At 55.8% G+C, this 20015-nt stretch overlaps 1 protein-coding gene across 1 annotated transcript; it reads left to right on the top strand.

Annotated features, from left to right (window-relative positions):
* Window positions 1–5633: 5633 nt before the first annotated feature.
* GSX1 (GS homeobox 1) lies at window positions 5634–6893 on the top strand. Its single transcript, XM_067713587.1, has 2 exons — window positions 5634–6045; window positions 6514–6893. The coding sequence occupies exons 1-2, from the start codon at window positions 5634–5636 to the stop codon at window positions 6891–6893; spliced, it is 792 nt and encodes a 263-aa protein (XP_067569688.1).
* The last annotated feature ends 13122 nt before the right edge of the window (window positions 6894–20015 follow it).

Genomic DNA, 20015 nt, shown 5'->3' with positions numbered 1-20015 from the left:
AAGCTCTGATTATTGGTATGAATTGCCTTCACTCGCACCCACTGACCGGAAAGCCTGGTAGCATTCAGGATACACGTACATCATCTTTAATCCTTACAAGGAAGGTGAGGTATCATTCTCATTCTACTATAAGAAAGCGAAAGGCCCACGAGCCTCTGAAATCTTGTGACGCTCGTCAAGATGCAGCTGTGATACACTGAATAGGTGCAAAGAAAGGACAGCGCCTTTACCGCCATTAGCACCCGCGTTAAACACTTATCCGATGTATCTAACGTGCCAAAGGTTGGTGACACCAGTATTGAGTCTATCCCCGCCCTGATGGTCTTGTAAGGTAGTTGGGAAAAAGCAAGAGGACCTCCAGCTGCTCTGACATGAGTCCCACTGATTCCTTCCGTTGGCTTGATTCTTATCATCTGGCTGGGTCAGGGGTTAGGGACCATATTAGCTATGATTAAATACAGCCACGTGTAGTAGAAAATTCAAATACTAGTTAAAAAGATAAACTATTTCATTTTATTTATAAACATTTATCTTCCACTCACAAAAAATGAGTAGAGCAGCTCCCTGATCTTCTGGGACCCTGGTTCTTGCCACCTTTCTGCTCTGTTATTCCCAGCACGAAGCTTCTATCCTAAGGATTATTACCTGCTCTAAGATGGATGCTGAAAATTCTTCTCTGACTTTCAAGGAGCCGTCCTTTCACTGGTCTCTTTAAATATGGGTGTTCCCAGGAATACACCTACAATCTCGTTTTTTTTCTCTATACTCCCCCACCCCCAAGCTCTTCCATCCTAAGACTAAAGCTACCATTTTTGTATACATAAGCCCCAAATCTCTCTTTCCATCTCTAATCTCTCTACCCAACTTTAGACTCACATTTTCACCATGGGACATCAGCAGAAGCCGCTGAGGTTAAGGATGAAAATGCAACACGTCCAAATATGACATCATGTTGCAGCTTCATGAGCAAAAGTGGGCCCTGCTCTGCAGATCCCTGTCTCTGCCTGTGGCATCGCCACCCTCCCATCCCCTCGGACCAAGTGGCCACGGGTGTGTGTGACTTCCTGTCTCGTGCCTTTCCCCTCCAACACACACAGACACAGACACACACACACACCCCACCCTACTTGATCTTACCCATTCCCCCTTCAAATTCTTTCCTAACCCCACCCCAGCTCAGGCGGTCATTATCCATCACTTGAACTGATACAATTTTCTCCTTGTTTGTTTCCCTCCCTCTGTTCATTCAATAGTTCAGTAAACATCCATTTGCAAGCCGACTCTGTCGACCCTGCTCTGGCCTTTCTCTGTCCCCATCAACAGGACCTCCTACTGCTGCCAGTTACATGTCTCAAGTTCAGATCTGACTCTGTTACTACCCCTGCGTAAAGTTTTCTGAGTAGGATCAAGTACAGAGCTGTTAGCGTGGCCCTTCATGGCTCGGCCTCCACTTTCATAGCACACCTGTGTCCAGGCACCTCCCCTCCCCCCTGTAGTGGGCGCCCCCCACTCCTGCCTCCCAGATGCCCTCATCATTCCTTGGTAGGTCAGGCGCCCTCTGGCCCCTCTGCTCCACTGGGCAGGATGCTCACTGCTGGCAGACTGGTCTGAGTCACCACCGGCCCAGTCAAGGGAGCAGCCCCTCCCTCACCCATGAGGATTCCCACTCCATTGCCTTCAGCCAGAAAGCACAGAAACGGTCACTGACAATTCCAGAGCACACTGCACATCTCTCTCTGACCAATCTTTCCTCCTATACACCATGAAAAACCCAGATGACACCCCTAGCCTTGAGCTACCTATGGGTTCATCCAACTTCTCCAGAGCAGGACACTAGATTGCCTTGAATGGGACCATCTTGCCTCTGTGAAGCCATGTTGCCTCCAGATTTGCCATTTCCTCAACAAATTCATTGAGCTCCTGTCTGTTTGAGCCCAGGGGAGGGTGTGGTGGCTGGGAGAGGGTCAGACAGTCACTGCAGGTCAGTTACCCCTGCCATGCTCCTAAGTGTCCAGGTGTAGTAGGCAGGCAGACCAGGACCTCTCCTTCCCCACCCTACCTCCTGAGTCAGGCCACTTTCATTCATTTTTTTATCCAGCAAATATAGGCTGAGTATGTACTACGTGCCAGTAACTGGTCCTGAGTTGGGAAACAGTAATGCACAAGATAGACAGACATGCAAGTCCTCAGTGGGGCGTTCATTTCAGCGGGGAGCGGGCGCAGGGAGCAGAGAAACTGAGGAGGGAAGGACACGGAGTTGGAAGGTATTTATAAAGCAAGGAACCCTGTGGGGAGGGTTGGGGAAAGAGGGGTGATATTTTTAAGTAGGGTCGTTGGCCTTCCTGAGAAGGAAGATGACATTTGAAGAAATATGCGAATGAAATAAGGGAACAAGGACCTCCCCAGCCCACCCCCAATTTGTGCAGTTTTTGCTGCAAATATATTAAGGCTGCATTTCCAGGAGAAACATGGTGTGTTCTCCACACCAACAGGAAAGGAGGTAGGCTGAAAGAAGAAAAGACCGGGACAACAGAAAGTTATTCCATGTTGAACTGTCCCTGATGGACACTTGAAAACCAGCTCGGGGGCAGAGCAGGGCCCACCCCAGGCCGAGGGGCTCCCCCGGGCGCCTGTCCCGGGCGGACAGGCTAATCCCGCCGCCTCCCTCCCAGCCCTGCACCGCCCTGGAGGCGTTTGCTCGTGCGAGGAAAGTTCTAACCCCGCAGAAGCCAGCCCTGGGAGGCTCCGCAAACTGGAAAGCCGCGCGGCCGCCCGCGTGCACCCGGGGAGCGGGGGACCCCCGACCCCCAGCCCGGCTCCGAGAGCAGCGGCCAGAAGCCAGGCGGCGGCAGAGGCCTCGGGGCCGAAGGGCGCTGGGCACCCTCCCCGGGCCGCACCCAGCCCCTCGGTTCCTGCCCGGCCCGCAGAGCTGGCCTTCTGGGGGGTGGGGGGGCTGGCGCAGAACTTTTTTCCTGAAATTATCCAACTCCTGGGGCGCAGCCGGCGGCCCAGGACCGCCGAGCAGGGAGCCCTCTTTCCGGCCACAAGCCGCCCGACTTAGAGCTTGAGGATGACGTGTGCGCTCTTTCCAGCTTCCCCGAAACCCCCTCAGGGATGCCGCTTTGCTTGGGCTCGGGTCTCTCCCGCGCCGAGTTGCACACAAACCGTTTAAACATTTCAGCACAAAACCCAATCCATTGTGGGCCGCACATTAAAAAGTGTTATTCGCTTTGAAGTTTTTGTCTAATGGCTCTAAACTGAAAGAAAATGTTTTCCTATTACTTAATTCAATCATAGCGAAGAGACTTGGTAAAAAGCCCACGGATTTTGCCCCAAAGTGTGACAGAGTTCTCTTTGTGTTTGCTTATCCTCTGCTGTCACACACTTTAATTCGCCTCTCTTTATCTGGCATTCAAAACTTTCTTCAATGACATTCAATAAGGTCCAGAGGCTGGAGGGAAAAAAAAAAAAACTGGTTATTTCCCCCCCGCCCCAGATATTCTTTCCCAGTAGCTTTGGCCTTGCTCGAATTCAGGGGCTCTTAACCCCTTCTTCCCCAGCTGCGGGCTTCGGCTCCCTGGAGAGCTCTGCACTGACCCTTTGCGGCCGCCTCTGTCACCCTGCGCCTCTCCCACCTGCCTCTGCCCAACAGGGAGCCCCTCTCCAGGCCTTGGTCCCGCTCTGGGCCCAGTCTCCGGGGTCCAGGCCAGCCCACCTTTCCCAGAGGGCAATTAGAACCGCCATTAGGCTACACTGATACCCCCTGGCTTGCTTGCAAACACCCACTTAGAACGGGGAGCCTTGGGGAGGAGACCTTGGCATTGAGGGCAGCCGTGGACCCCACCAGCCCCCCAGGGCAAAACAATCAAGGAAGCATTGATCCCTTACTCTTCCTGCTAGATGACAGGCCCTCCATCCAGGCTATTTTCCCCATTGCCCCTCTCTCTTATATGGAATCCGTTATTTTCTCTCACATAAATTCTCTTTGCTTTTTAATCAGCTATAATTTGTTGCTGTTGTTATCGCAGAGATGTCATCAATGATGAAAAGCCGTGCAAATGCTTCGATCTGGGGCCATCTTATTCCTGTGCACTGATTCCCCCGGCCGGAAAGCTTCCCCCTGCATCACTCAGGATTCCTTTCAGGGCTCAGAGCAGGTGACTGCAGTGACTTGGTTCCAGTCAAATCGAAAGTAAACGTCTTCCTTGGAAAGTCTCAGGCTGTACATTCAAAATGTTTATGCTAATTTCCCACTGTATGGGAAAAGCGCCTGCATGAAGCAGCCCTGAGCCCAGAGGACGATTTTAAAAGCTGAAGCTGAGTACACGAGGCCAGGCGTTTGAAGTTGTTTAACCATTGTGTGACCAGAAAGAAGAGAGTGACACGACAGGAGCAGGTCTTGGGGAGAGGGGAGCTCCGCCCGGGTGGGCGAAGGCAGCGGAAGCTGGGAATACAACTGCCCCCCGCACCGCTCCTCCAGGGTGAACTTCGGGAAGGCAGTGATATCCGAGCGCACCCGCGGGTCTGTTGGGGTGTGCGCCGGCGGAGAGAGCGCCCACACTCTCCACGTCTGGTGGGGTGTGAGTGAGATCTACATCTTCGCTGGCCAGTCTTCCCTCCCATCCCCTGTCTCTCTGTCCGCGATTCTCAGCGGGTGACTTCCTTTTTACACCCACGGCCACATCGTTGACTAGCACCTCCCGAACAAAGACTGGGCGCTATAGGCAGCATCAAAGTTAAGACTATTTGAGAAACTCAGAGAAAACAGGGACAGCGATGGGGCTAGTGCTGGATAAGAAATACCGAGCCCTTCTCCTCTCTGCCCAGCGGTGCCACTCCTGCAGGGGCCCTGGTCCTTCTGCTTCCGACACAGGAAGATGAGAGCGATTCCACAGGTGGAAATCGGAGGCCGGCTGTGGGGACGCTCGCGGGGTGCACAACGCCGAGCTGAGGAGACTAAGTGGAGGCAGCCTGATCTTGGGGGGCGAGGGAGAAATGAGAGAAGGAGGGGGATGGCGACCGAGCGCGCAGAGAAGATGGGGGTGTGCGCCCATGGGGATCTGTGGAAGCGAGGCATTGGGGGTGCAAAATCAATAAGATAAACGGGCCGATCGCCAACGCAAGGCCAAAGGGGAGTAAGGAATAAAGAGAAAGAAAAGAATATTAAATCGCAGGAGAATGAGAAAATAAACCCGCAAAGGGGAGAGGAGGGGGCGAGGTCGCCTGTTACGGCTTGGGTGGGGTTGACAAGAATGGAGTACATTATGCAGTTCATTTAGTTAACAAGTGAAATAATGAGGAAGCGTGCAGAGTGAATGCCAAGAGAAAAGGCACAAAAACCCTATTGAGAGGCCCCGGCCGCTCCTGGCGTAGCCCATCACATGGCAATAGTCCTATTTAAGCGGCGCCGCCGGCGCCTTTCAGCACCACTAGTGCTGGCCAGCACCCCGCGCTCTCTGGGCGGCGCCCGCGGCAGCAGCGGAGGCGCCTCCAGCCCCGGCTTCAGCGGCGCCTCCGGCCTCCCCGGAAGAGGCAGCTGAGCGCGGCCGCGGCCCGGGGAAGTGCGTGGTGAGCCCCGAGGTCCGCGGGGCGCCGGGAGCGGGCTGGCGGCGGGGCGACCGCGCACGGGGGCCATGCCGCGCTCTTTCCTCGTGGACTCGCTGGTGCTGCGCGAGGCCGGCGAGAAGAAGGCGCCGGAGGGCAGCCCGCCGCCGCTCTTTCCCTACGCGGTGCCGCCGCCGCACGCCCTGCACGGCCTCTCGCCCGGCGCCTGCCACGCGCGCAAGGCCGGGCTGCTGTGCGTGTGCCCGCTCTGCGTCACCGCCTCGCAGCTGCACGGGCCCCCCGGGCCGCCCGCGCTGCCTCTGCTCAAGGCGTCCTTCCCGTCCTTCGGCTCGCAATACTGCCACGCGCCCCTGGGCCGCCAGCACTCGGCCGTGTCGCCCGGGGTCGCTCACGGCCCCGCGGCCGCCGCGGCCGCCGCCGCGCTGTACCAGACCTCCTATCCGCTGCCCGACCCCAGGCAGTTCCACTGCATCTCCTTGGGTAAGGCGGGGAGTGGAGAGGTGGGGCGGGGAGGGACGGGACCGGGCAGACGAAAGCTGACTAGGCGGGCATGGGGGATGAGGACCCTGGGCGTTCTGCGGGCGATGAGGGCCATTTCGGGCCCCTGAGTGGACACTCTGGGTGGCATGCGGCTGGAGGGACGGGACAGGACACGGGGAGGGAGGGTGAGGCAGAAGGTTGAGGCCCTGGCGGGGGCTCCCAGGACGAAACGAGGGCTGGGGCTCAGGGCGCTCCAGAAGGGAGCACGGGGGCCGCGTGACTCCGGGAGTACCAGGGTCCCGAGGCTTGGCGAGGAGGCACCCGCGGTTACGCCGCTGTGCATTGTGTTCAGGGCAAAGAGGTGGGTGAGAGACCAAAGACCCGGGATTCTGACGGCCGCCTACCGGAGGATCGGGCCCACAGCGAAGGGTCTGATCGCTTCCGTGTCTGCACCCCTACCCACTCCAGACAACAGCTCGAACCAGCTGCCCAGCAGCAAGAGGATGCGCACGGCGTTCACCAGCGCGCAGCTGCTAGAGCTAGAGCGCGAGTTCGCCTCAAACATGTACCTGTCCCGGCTGCGCCGCATCGAGATCGCGACCTACCTGAATCTGTCCGAGAAGCAGGTGAAGATCTGGTTCCAGAACCGCCGGGTGAAGCACAAGAAGGAAGGCAAAGGCAGCAACCACCGCGGCGGCGGCGGGAGTGCGGGTGCCGGCGGGGGCGCACCGCAAGGCTGCAAGTGCGCGTCGCTCTCCTCAGCCAAGTGTTCCGAGGATGACGACGAATTGCCCATGTCTCCATCCTCATCGGGGAAGGACGACCGGGATCTCACGGTCACTCCCTAGGCGCACGCCTCCCCGGGTCGCCCATCCCAGACACTCCCCGCGGCTCAAAGACTGGTCCTGGGACGCAGCGCCGTTTCCCAGGCACCCACAGCCAAATGGCGGCCACGCCCGGATTTGACACGGCTTTGCGGAGGCCCCTGGCCCTGGGAAGCGCCGAGAGCTTGGCACACCTGGCCTTGCTATCCCTACCCCAGGGCCCCCGGCCGTCCAAAGCGGACTCCGAGCTGTGCACACACTGCACGCGCGCGAGTCCTTCTCAGTCACGCAGCACAGCGGCCCGGCCCAGCGCCCTGCTGGCCGCCGGCGCCTCCCCGCCCGCCCTCTCTGGACTGGCTCAGGCTTCCTCGCTTCCTCCCCTTTCTCCACCCTGGGTCAAGCTCGGCCTTTGACGCCTCGGGTGCCCATTCGTTCCCCCTCCCCCCTTTACGTCTTTCCCTCCCCACCTCTTTCCTGCGGTGATTTATCCACGCTCCCACCCCACCCCCAGACACATTTATGAACGTCTGGGTTTTGTTTTTCTTTTCCTTTCTCTTCCGCTCCTCGAAGTTCAGTCGTCCCTCCATCAGACCTTGCCGTGCCCATGGCTCCTCTCCCACGAGCGAAATTGCCTCCCGTGGTATTCGTGTTGGGGAAACCGATTCACTTTGTTTCGGCGACGCTCTGCATTCCCCCAGAGGCCGGCTCTCTGCCTCTGACGACCCCTCTTCTCCCAGACCCCGGCCCCGCCCCAGCCTAGCTTGTAACTGTAAGGTCTCTGTAATACCAGAAGATATTTATTTATTTATTTATGTACAAAAGTTTAAATAAACTTTTTTTTTTTTTCTTAGAAATCCACGTGGCTCGGGATCCCCAGCCAGGTTGGGGCTTCCTGCTGGGGTCGGGCGGGGCTGGGTGGCGAAGTCCAGCTCCGCTCCTCTCCTCGCAGCTCGTCAAGCCCTCTCTGCACCCTCAGCCCCCGAGACTCCGCCTTCGGCGCCCACCGACCGGGTGCGCTGCCCGGTCTCCTGTCCGACTCGGGCAAGGTGCACCCCTGCAGGAGAGAGCAGAGCCCTGTCCGATGGGAAGGACGGGCGCTCCCCGTGCTGTGCCTGTAGTTCTGACCCCTGCAGCGCCCCCGTCCCACCTGGGATCCGGCCCCACCTCCAACCCCCTTGGTTTGGCTGTCCTGACCGCCATCTCCAAGGTCAGCGACCACTTCCGCGCGAGCCGCTGAACTCAGTCCTTTGCTGAGCTCGGATGGATAACTTGTTACTGTTATCAATCTATTTATTTTAATCTATCGTATTTGTTAGGGACAAATTCCCAGCGAAATGGCGCAGCCTCCTCTTGGAAAGACCAGCTCGCTTTGCTTTAAGGCAAATTCCATTAGCGGGGTCCCTACTCCCAGACCGCTGGCCGCGATTTCGGGGACCCAGAAAGATTCGGCGCCGGGGTTCCCGCGAGGGGTCCTCCGTAGCCGGAGCTGGTGGCTCCGAGACGTTGCATTCTCACGGATTCTTGTTACAATCCCACAGCCCCCTACGATTTATAATGCACCCCCCAGCCCTCCTCTGGAGATACGCTGGGGGTTTTACTCGTACGTGGAGGAAGAGACGCAGGAGGTGCGCGGGTTCCGCGGAGGCGGAGGGCGCACGGCCACCGGAGTGGGTGTTTCTGCTACTCAGGAAATCGGATATGTGAAACAGCGGATCCGGATTCCCACGACCTCCCCAAGCCCCCCATTCCACGTCCTAGGGGCCTGGGTCACTTCTTTTCCTGCCAGAAATCTCTCCGACACACACACACACACACACACACACACCCCACGCACACCCTGGGGAGCGCCGGACTCCGGACTCCGGGTATTTAGGCAGAGCAAACACACGTGTCCTTTCGGCGAGAAAGGCGCTCCAGTTGGGGTTGCTCAACAGATGCGGGGTCATTTGAGCGCGGGGTTCTCTCTCCAGTTCCGCTAGAATAAAGGTGGGCGCGTTCTGGCTCCCCACGGAGAGGCCACTCCTGGTTCCCCCTGGAGCAGACGCATGGGTTGTGCCCCAGGCAGATGAAAGACTGTCACGCGCGCCCTTGGCACCCTCTCTCTGACCCCCATCCCCATCAGTCTGAACCCCAGTCTCACGGGAGACCAGTTCTCCGCCCTCCCAGGAGGGGCCATTGTGCCAATACAAGACGAAGCCGAAGCCGGAGTGCTTTAAGGCACACCCTGAATAGAATACCAACGAATGTGTTATTATCAGTGATTCTGACGCTTTCCGAGTTTGGGGCGGCTAACCCGCTGCTCTAAGAGCCCTTCGGTAGTGAACTTTCGCATCCTTTAGCGCCAGCGCTACCCACCAGTGTACTTTTGAGGTTTGGGACCCGGCAGCAGCAGGGCCCCCAGGGGCCAGGTCCATGGTGGATCCGAAGGGCTCGCTTTGAGCCAGCACCTTTCCTGGATTTCTGGGGGTCGGGAGGTGCACCTGAGACAGGCTCCCGCTGGCTCTCGGTGACACACCCCCTTCCCAGAAATGCAGTTTCGGAGATGGGCTCGAGCTGGGGAGGGCGGGGGTGGGTGGGTGGGTTGGCGTGGGGCGGGGGGCGTGGGGCGGGGGAGAGGTGCCTTACTGAGGGAGCCGGAAACTGGGCTTGGAGCGTGGTGACGAGGTTGGATCCGCCCCCCCCCCCCATCTCAAGCTACCCCGGACTTCTTCAGTGTTGCCATCCTATGCAGTGGCCCCTCCTGTCCCAGCTGCTCGCAGAAGCCGCAGATCCACTGCTGCGCGCCGTGTCCACGCGGCTCCAGTTCTCCTGGGAGCGCGATTTTCTCCCTCTCATCTTTCTCTACCCAAGACTTCACTCCCCGTCCCGCTCCAGCTTTTTCGCTTTCTGGTGGGCTTTCCCGGTGAGCGTGGGAAAAAACGCAGCCTCCCTGCGGCGTGTGGTTACCAAGGCGGTGACAAGAGGGCGACGCTGCGGAGCGTGGACGCGGCTTGGGCGCGCGGGGGCTCTCGGCATCCAGCCGCCGCCTGCAGGGGCGGCTACGGCTTTTGAGTTCCAACACTCTTTAGTCCTCACTCTGCAGTCTCTGTCGGTCCAGACCGACTCTGCTGCCTGGGTTGGGGCCAAGGCAGGCGCGTCTGCAGTAATGGAGCTTCTTATTTCGGGAGACAGAATTCAGTCTAACCACCCTATTTTGAGCTGGAATTTGGGATTTGCAAGGCAAATTGTGCAATTAAAATCAAACTGAGTTATCTTATCAGGACGAAATTTCCTGGAGTGTGACTAATCCACATACAGACCCCTGAGTTTATTTCAGGGACAGCATCTTTCTTTTCTCTGTGGTTTAGTGGCCAGGAGTTTGGATGCTAGAATCCAAGTGACCGGCTTGGCCACCCATTTCCACCATTTACTTACAAGCTGGGTAATCTTGGGCAAACCACTGGTTCTTCCTAAGCCTCAGTTTCTTCATCTGTAAATGGGGATTGTGTTAATAGTTCCTTTGCTGGGTTGTCGTGCAATATTAAAGCATAGAATTCACATACATTGCTAAGCACAAGGTCTGCCGAGTTTCAATAAATGCTAACTAACAACATGGCTGTTGTCGTCACTTGTCGTGCCTATAGCTGAGCCCGGGGCACAGTGCGGAATTATTTTCTGAAAGCTGGAAAGCGACCACTCACACACAGGCTGCTACCCAAATCCCCCACTGCAGGGCTGGAGAGCACGCACAGATGCAAAGACCTCCAGGACTCCCTGGAGTCCGTTGTTCAGAGTCAGTAACGGTCGGCTCTGCTTGGCCAGGCACTGCCCGGGTGCCGGGACTCACTGAAGGCCAGAGAGGGACTCCTTCCGCCTGCATTTAGACCAGCTCCTCAACTTCCTCACTACTGACATTTGGGGCTAAATAATTCTTCCTGGGACTGTGCTGTGCATTGTGGGATGTTTCACAGCGTCCCTGGCCCCTACCCACTAGATGCCAGTAGTACCCCTCCCGCCAGTTGTGACAACCAAAAATGTCTCCAGACACTGCAAATGTCCCCTTGAGAACCACCCTTCAGGTTGAAAAGCACTGATTGAGACTTGGGTCTTCTCTGCTGAACTTGGCCAGTCCACAGTGGTCAGGATTTGGCAGCCCAGCTCCAAGCACACCTCTCTCCTTCCCTTCATCCATCCCTCATGGAATAAGTGGACCTTCTCCATCCGGAGCACTGGACTCTGCACTCGGGAGGGGCTTGAGAGGAGGAAGGGGAAAGAGAAGATGAGTGGGGGTCCGAGGGGAGAGACCAAAGATGCCTGCACAGTGGGAGCATAGCCGCTAGTCTGGACAGCCCTGGGCGTCTGGGTTGAAAGGGTGAATCGATCCGAGGCGTGCTGGGCTAGCAGAGTTTACAGAGCCACGAGGGCCTTTCCAAGAACACCCTATCCATTTGTCCTATGACCCGTAGACAACGGGGCTCCCTCTTCCGTTGTGCGCATGGGTACCCACAAGACCAAATTTGGGGGGGAAAGATTTCAGGAGCCTGGGTGGTATCCCCATCAGTCATAGACACACTCACACACTCACCGCCACCACCATTTCAGACTTTCAATGACTGAAAATCTGAAACTAGAAATCAATTCTTTTTGACTAAGGCCTCCCGTATTTGGTTCAACACAAGTACCCCTGAGAGTAGCTACCACTGAGTACATCGTTCACTTTTTCTGAGAAAAGCCTCTGGAAGGGCAAAGAGAAGAAAGTCCCTGAAGGGGAAGGGATGCAGGGGACGTGTAAGGGCAAAAAAGGGGGCGGAGATCAGGGGAAGGGTCCCAGAAGCCTCCCTGGCATGGCTCAGGGGTGCCTGGGTCATGTGCCCCCGAGCCTGAGCTCTGGGGATGAGTGAGGGGCTGTGGGATGATTCAGAACCGGACACGCCCACAGAGTCAGGAATAAGCTGATTTCAGTGAGGCAGTAACACCACCCATCCAGGGCTTCCCCAGTCTCGCATGTGGTGATCAACAGGTGGGCTTCTAATACGGACACCCTAATAGAAGCGCGTGTGTGTGTGTGTGTGTGTGTGTGTGTGTGTGTGTGTGTGTTAGAGACACTGAAACAAAAGGTAAAGAAACTTGGAGGAGAACCAGGTTACCCTGCGGTTGAATGCCCCGCTTCAGGTCATCCTGTCACTATGAATCCAAGCCCTGGTTCTTCTAGAAATCTCCCTGGAAACCACCAAGAAATCCAAGGCCTTGGTCCTGGCACCTTGCATCTTGGTGTCCAGGCCTCTGTCTGCGAGTGGGCCTTCCCAGCTGGGGAGGAAGCGCCGCCCAAGGCACATTGGCAGGTGCTCGACCAGGCATGGTTTCAGGCAGTAGTGGGTGAGGAAGGTGCTGCCCTCAGGAGCCGCCACAGTCAGGGGACTGGGCGTGAGTGCACACCGGGGCTCAGATCCCTGCAGAGAGGAGCTTCCCTTGCTGGTCCCGCTGGACCCCAGCCTTTTGGATCACGGGAGGCAGGGGCCACCTCCAGAGGCTGCCTGTTCCCAGCAAGTGCCGGAGAGAAGAGACGTCTGCCTCCTTGGTGCCCTGATGTGGAGAGTTTGTCGAGTAGCTCTGTTACGGGCTAGATTGTGCCCCACACCCCCAATTTATATGTTGAAGCCCCAACCTGCAGTACCTCAGGATGTAACCACGTTTGGAGATGGGGTCGTTGAAGAGGTAATTAAGGTTAGATGAGGTCGTAAGGGTGGGGCCCTAATCCGAGACGACTGGTGTCCTCCTAAGAAGAGGACGAGACATCGGACGTGAGCACACCCAGAGGGATAGACATGTGAAGGCACAGGGAGCAGGTAAACCAAGGAGAGAGGCCTCAGGAGAAATGAACTCTGCCGACACCTTGATCTGAGACCTCCAGCCTCCATAACTGAGAGAAAATAAATTTCTGTTGTTAAGCCACGCAGTCTGTGGCATTTTGTATGGCAACCCTAGCAGACTAAGACAATTTCTGATCAGGGTGGGGCTCTCTAGACCCACACCCCCCATGCTAACATAAGAATACAAGAAGAATGTAGAGCAAAGAGCACTGGGCTGGGCGTCGGGCCCCTCTGAGGTAGCTGTCCCCCTTGGACACCTGAGGTCCAGCCCCAGTTATGCCACCAACTTTGGACGAATCATCATCTTCCTGGATCTCAGCTCCCTCTTCTCTGAAGTTGGGGGTGTCACTGACATTGGTGAGGTTTCTTCTTTTTCTGACCAGGACCATTCCCCCTCTCTCCCATAAGCATCTAGATTTTCTTTTTTCAAATGTAAATTAAGGTAAGTTCTGGAAAAAAAGGAGGCATCCACTGAGGTAGACATTTACACACTGTGGGAGTTCCCCAGAGCCAGGGTCCCAATTTCCAAGACAGAATCCAATGAGGATTAGATATTTACTGCTTGTCCCCCTCCCCAGCAAATCAGGCATGGGCATAGGACCTGGACCCAACATTTTCCCCAGAAGTCTGAATCTGGAGGGGAGTGACACAGAGTTGCATGTTTCAGTTAGAGGTTATTTCCTGTGGCTGTGAAGCTGAGAGCCTCTGAGTGACGGCAGATGACCTATGGCATTGGTAGAGGGAATTGCCCAGGGTGGGAGCCCCAGAGGGACATCTAATGAGACTGTCCAGTGGTGAGACCTTGGCTGTATCTACCCTCCCTTCCTGCCTGGTTTCCAGGCCATTTCAGCAGCTTTCTGTGAACTATCAGAGGCCTTTCAGTCAATACCTTTCCTGCTTACGCAGCGGGAATTTGTTTCTGTTGTCTGCAACTGAGAGCTCTGAGTGATTCAGGAAGCCATGCCATGTATGAGCTGTTTAGATCCTGCAGAGGATTGTGAACAGACCTGGGACAAGCACGACTGTTGTGTCCGTGGAACCAAGTCTCAGTTCTGACCGGGTGACCGGTACTGCTTTACGTAGGATTCCCTGGACGGACCAGGGCTTTTAGGCTGGTGCCCATGCATTCCCTTTGGACGCGCTGGGGCAGTCAGACTTGGGTGGATAGTTTCAGAATTCATCATCCAGATGTTATGGCATGAGTCACAGCTGGAGCATGAGCTGGCCGCACCCTGGAGCAGCGCTGGGCTTCCCCGCACGGAGACTCGGGACATGACCTCTCCGTCTGTCCTGCCTGGCCAGGCCCCTCTGAGGTGGCTGTCCCCCTTGGACCCACATTCACAGAACTGCTCAGTCTGTGTGGTATTTTGCTCTTAACAGGGAGGAATCTCCCCTCTCTCCAAGTCTCTCCGTGGTAGTTAATAATGTCCTAGAGGCGCTCGATAACTTTTCTAACCACCACCCTTTTTATGACTTGTTTCAGAAGCTGAATTCAAGCTACTTTAAGCTAGAAGGCGTCTCTTGGCTCACAGAACCAATTAAATTGCTAGTGGGACTGTCCTCTCCAGGAGCTCGAGCGAGTGATGGTGTGGGGAGACGGCTCACCTCCCCCCTCCTCCCTTGGCTTTGCTCCTCTCTGTACTTCTGCCTCCTTGTTTCCTGCTGTAGAGGCTCTGTCCTTAGAGGTGGGACAGCCTTGAGTGTGGGGCTGGGGGCAGGCAAAACGGGGCAACGGCAACATCAGGCTGCAGGCTTACACTGTCCTGGCTAAACGGCCTTGGCCAAAAAGCAAGAGCGTGTCTCTCTCCCCGAGTCCTGTGGTGATGCCAGAGTGGTGGCAGGGGTTGTCCAAGGCGGCAACCCTAGAGGTGACCATCCTAACCACAGATCAGCTCTGCCCGAACCACATGTCAATCCAGTGGCTGTAGGCAGGGGTGGCACTCAGGTGGACACTACGACTGGAGGCCCAGGAGCGCACAGGAAACGGGGTTTGTTGACTTGTTGTCCGGCAAGGTAAACAGCCTGGCTACCCACTTCACACAGCTGGGGGTCTCAGACACCACGGCCTCCCTCCCCTGCCCGCTCCAACGTCCAAGCCTAGTGGCTGCAAAAGTGATTCCAAAACGAAAACACCAAACCATTTAAAAAGTTGCCTTTGACACAAAATCTGACTCTTTCCTACAGGATACCTTCAAAATTGGCTTTCCTAAAGGACTCTTACATTTGTCTTCCTCTGGGGACAAAAAGGCAGGAAGGTCTCCCCTTCCACTAAGGAACAACTCTCAAAGCCCAGCCCCTCTCCTGAGAGCTCGCAGGATTACCAATTCACGTTGTTTTTTTCTGTTACACTCTTAAAATTGGGAAACTGCACACAGCTATGTGTGTTTCTATCACCTATGCCACGGTGCCCAGTGCCCCTAGATGAATGTCTTCTCAGGGGCCAGGATGCAAAGGAATTCCACCTGTATGAAAGCCGCCCAGTTAAATGCCCTCCGACCCTGGCTCCCTCTCTGCTTTGCTCTAACAGCCACTGATCTGTCTGTGTCACATAATTCCTCTTCATAACCTTGGCCCAATACACCAAGCCTAATATGACACGTTGCTGGATAACCACAACGCCCTTTCCCTCCAGTATCTTTTAATTAAAATGTTAATTTGCACATGCCCAAGTTATACCAACTCCAGCCCAGAAAGAAGGGTTTAAACTCTAAAAGAATTCTGAAATTCTTTCACCAACTTAAGGCACTTTGGGGATACGGTTTGTATGAAAGATGCTTCAGAAAATGAAGTTGTCATGTATTGTACGTATAAATAAACCTTTCAGCTCCCTGGCAGAACCCAAGCTCAGTGGGGCTGGAAAAGCATTCTGGGTGTTGGCATGCAAATGAGCGTGTCCACAGCAGTTACGGGGCACCTCGGAGCGGTAAACAAGCTGATTGTCATGGGAAATGTAGTCAGGCTGCTCTGTTTGAAACTGTTTTGCAAATCCCTTGTTTGGTTAGATTTCTAAACGTCGAGTTTGTGAACTCAATAATACAGCTGAATACCAAATTCCCAGTCACACCATCTTTGGACGCCTGACAGCGCTGTGCACACCATAAAGGGCCGTACAAGCAGGCATGCCCAATTAGGCTTGGAATGCACACACAGGAGGCTGAAGTGAGACGTCGCCGCCATCAGGATATGGCCAGAGTGCAGACGGGCGGGCGTGCGGACACCACAGCCCTGGCTGCGCCCTGCCTGGGCCAGGGCTGTCTTCCTCCGGAGCTATTCCATCCCTCCCACTCCCAACCTGGCCAGCTCCTACTCAGCCTCCTGTGGGAGGGGACCAGCCCGTCCCTCTCAGGGCAGCACAGCCTCGTTCACTCCATGGACGAGTCCAGTGCATTTTCTGTGCCGGCGCCTGGCTGGGCTCTGACCACAGAGCATCGCCCTCTGCACCCCCATGTGTCTCCCCACCTAAGCAGTGCTCCTCAAGGCAAGACACTGGGTCTGACCCCTCTGTGTCCCCAGGTCCCAGCACCGTGTGTTTCCTCTTCCGTCCTCCTGTTGCTGCAGCCCCGGCCTCTGCACCTCCTTGCTTGCCCCCTGCTCACCCCGGGGGAAAGGGCTCTGCTCCCCCCTCCAGTTCCCTGCCCACCTTTGCCTCCAAACTCACGCTGAGGCCTCTGTCAGCTGCCTCAAACCCACCCCTCTGAAGAGCCCACCGTCCGGGAGGCCAGCCCTGAAGATTCCTTCCCTGGAAAAGGGCATCTGCTTCCCAACAGCCGTTTGCCTGTGATCCTGGGAGCAGGTGCATGCGCTGGGGGGGTCAGGCAGCAGCACCTCCTGAGGGGCCGGGCAGCCCATGTGGAGAGTAGCTTCCCCGTGAACCCCCGACTGATGGTGGAAATGTGAGAGGGGAGCAGGCACGGGGAGAGAAATAGGTAACATGCTCCCTGGCCACATTGTACTTTTTTGGGTAGAAGTTTGGTCATGGAGATGAAAATGTTGTATATGGTCTTATTCAGAAATAACTTAGGTCCCTGTCTGGGTCTGCCTCTGTGTGTTCCCTCTTAGAGTCTGGGATCAGATCACTTCCATCACCCATTGTTATGAGAGGAACTGTATCCCCCCAAATCCATAGGTTGAAGCTCTGACCCCCAGGACCTCAGATGTGGCTGTATCTGGAGTGACGGCCTTGACAGGGGTGATTAAGTTAAAACGTGGCTGTCAGTGCAGCCCCTATGCTATTCTGACTGGTGTCCTTATAAGAAAGGGAAATCTGGATGCAGACACGCACACCCACAGAGAACAAGCCTGTGTGGACACAGCAAGAAGGCGGCTGTCTGCAAGGCAAGGAGAGAGGCCTCAGGAGAAACCAACCCTGGTGACACCCTGATCTCGGACTTCCAGCCTCCAGAATCATGAGGAAATGAATTTCTGCTGTGTAAGCCACTCAGCCTGTGGTGTTTTGTCCCAGCAGCCTGAGCTGACAAAGGCATCCAGTACGTGTTCAGATCTTCTCTTCATGCAGAGACGCCCCTGGGCATGGAATCAGCTTCTCAGTCAGATGTGGCAATTCTTCCAGGGCTGCCTTGGTGTAAAAGGCCACACGAACTGCCCCTCCTGGGGCTGTGGCCTTTTCTAGGCCTCCCCAGGCACGGCCAGGCAACCACGGAGCCCTGGTGCCTCTCCTGAACTTCCTGGCTGACTCTGACCCCCCCGCCCCGCTCATACACCTGCTTCCTCAACAAGGATTCGCTCAGCACAACTAGTCTACGCATCGGGTAGTGGTGAGAAAAACTATCATGATAGGATTTGAGGGGGGAATAAGGACTTTAAGCAAATCACCACAAATTAGAGGAAAAGCCACAATCAGATGACGAAGGGAGAAGAGAAAACTCCAACTCGGACCGGGAGGGACCTGAGATCTTAAGGATGAGAAGGTGTTAACTAGGCCAAGATCTAGGTGTGGAAGGAAGTGATGGGAAGGGCAGCCTGTGCAAAGGACCTGTGGTCACAGGGCACGGGGCCCTCTCTAGGAACCGAGAGGCCCAGGGATGGGAGTGCAAAGGGCAGGGCAGCTCCTGGAGAGGGAAGATGGGAGGGGCGGGCAGGAGCCTAATGCTGAACCTGCTTGGCTGGATTAATGACTGGGGTTTTGTTCTAAGAGCAGTGGAACCCATTGTAGAGTTTTAAGCAGAGGCTTGACCCAATCACACCTGTGTTTTGAAGGACCCACCTAGGCTGCAGCAGGGAAATTGATGGGAGGGAGGCAAGAGTGGCCGGGGGAGACTGGCAGGTGTCACACACTCACCTCACGCATGCTGTCTAGACTGTTCTTGCAGGTACAAACCATGACGGAGAGCCGACTGCCTTCTATGTGATCTGAGGGTCACAGCAAAGGGCCCCTTCACCCTGCCAAGGAATTTCTCTCTCGTCTGTCTGCTGCAGAACTAGGGTCCTCCACGAAAGACCTGCTCTTTCAAGTTAAAAGCCCTGACCTCTGATACACACAAACGTTCCTGCAGGACAACCCCAGCCTGTGCAGCCGGCATGGACAAGAAACGAGCTCAGCGGATGAGCACGTGCCAGGAAGGCAGGCTCTCAGAACCGAGCCTCCCCGTGAAGGTTCTGCTGGGGATGCAGGCCAGGCTCGGCTGTGGGCAGGCAGGAGAGAACTCAGGAGAGCTGGGAGCAGGGACGATGGAGCCAGTAGGAGGAGAAATGGGTTGAAGGAGATCCTTAATCCTTCAAGCTCTTTATTACTATTATCTCTATTTTCCACACGAGCTTCAGTTCAGAGAAGCCAAGCAACTTGCCTCAGGTCACACAGCCCAGAGTAGTACAGTCAGGACACAAACGGCTCCCCTAGTTCTGCACCTGGGGCTGCATTCACCTCAACAACAGGCCTTGGGAGTCCGCTCTGAAGCAGTAGCCCCGTGGATGAAGAGCACGAGGACTCTTCATCGGTGTCTCACCGACTCCCATCGGTGAGGGACTGGAACACAGTAAAGCACAATGAATGTTTATTAAATGAATTCCCCATCATCACACGGGAGACCATGTGCATGTACTTTGTAAACAGTAAAGCCCTAGATCTTCAGGGGAGGTTTTTTTTATTGGTATTTTTGTTTTGGGGGGTTTTTTGGGTTTTTTTGCGGTATGCGGGCCTCTCACTGCTGTGGCCTCTCCCGTTGCGGAGCACAGGCTCAGGACGCGCAGGCTCAGCGGCCGTGGCTCACGGGCCCAGCCGCTCCGCGGCATGTGGGATCTTCCCGGACCGGGGCACGAACCCGCGTCCCCTGCATCGGCAGGCGGACTCTCACCACTGCGCCACCAGGGAAGCCCAAGGGTTAGATTTTATTCTAAAACTATTAGAATAATAACTATTCATTGGCTAATTCTTAACAGGGGAGTGAAATCGTCTGATTTATGTTTTTGAAAGGCTGCTCTGAAGAGAACAGAATGTAGGGCAACTAGATTAGAAGCAGGGCGGCCAGTTAGGGGGCAATGACAGTAGTCCAGGGCAGAGTTTGTGGCAGCTGGGCTAGAGGGGTGGGAAGTGTAGTGACAGAACGCACTCTGCGGGGGAAGTCAGTACTTGCTGTTGGGTTGGATGTGAGAATGGGAGCAGAATCCTGAGCGAGGAGTAGATTTTTTGGCCTGAGCAGCTGGATCAATTGTCCTGTCATCTCCTGAGACGGAGGAGACGGGGGATATGCAGGTCGGGGTGGGGACGAATGGGGGATCTTTCAAGGGCTCCGTTTTGGCCATGTTACGTTGACGAAGCCCATCAGACATCCAGGTGGAGATGCTGAACAGGCAGCTGGCACAGGCATTCACAGTTCTGTCAACAGAAATGAAAGGAAATAGGACAAAAAGGGAGGGGAGACTCGGGGACGAGAGGAAGCTGGTAAGAGAAGGGACCTTGGTTGTTCACAAGGACAAAGCTCCAACCTGTTACAACTTCCAACTCACATGCATTCCTAGAAATCCTTCCAAACACTTGCTGTGTGCCAGGCACTGCACAGGGTGCTGCAGAGTCAACAGAAAACAGGAGGCAGCGCCCTGCCCTCAGGCAGCTCACGCTCCAGGGAGAGCAGACGGGCGCTGAACACGTGAACGGGCACACGTGACAAGAACCCTCTGGGAAAGAGGAACAGGGGAGACGCTGGGGTGCAGACTCATCCCAGGAGTCTAAGACCTGAATAATGAGAGGGACGGGCCATGGCAGGGAGGAAGCACGACGGGCATGGCACCTAAAGGGGCAGAAGGGAGGCCAGTGGGAGGTGGACCAGCTGTGATCGCAGGC

Source organism: Pseudorca crassidens, chromosome 18 (assembly GCF_039906515.1).
Source record: "Pseudorca crassidens isolate mPseCra1 chromosome 18, mPseCra1.hap1, whole genome shotgun sequence".
Classification (NCBI taxonomy): Eukaryota; Metazoa; Chordata; class Mammalia; order Artiodactyla; family Delphinidae; genus Pseudorca; species Pseudorca crassidens.
The sequence above is the reverse complement of the archived record's forward strand: the minus strand, read 5'-3'. Positions and strand labels throughout refer to the sequence as shown.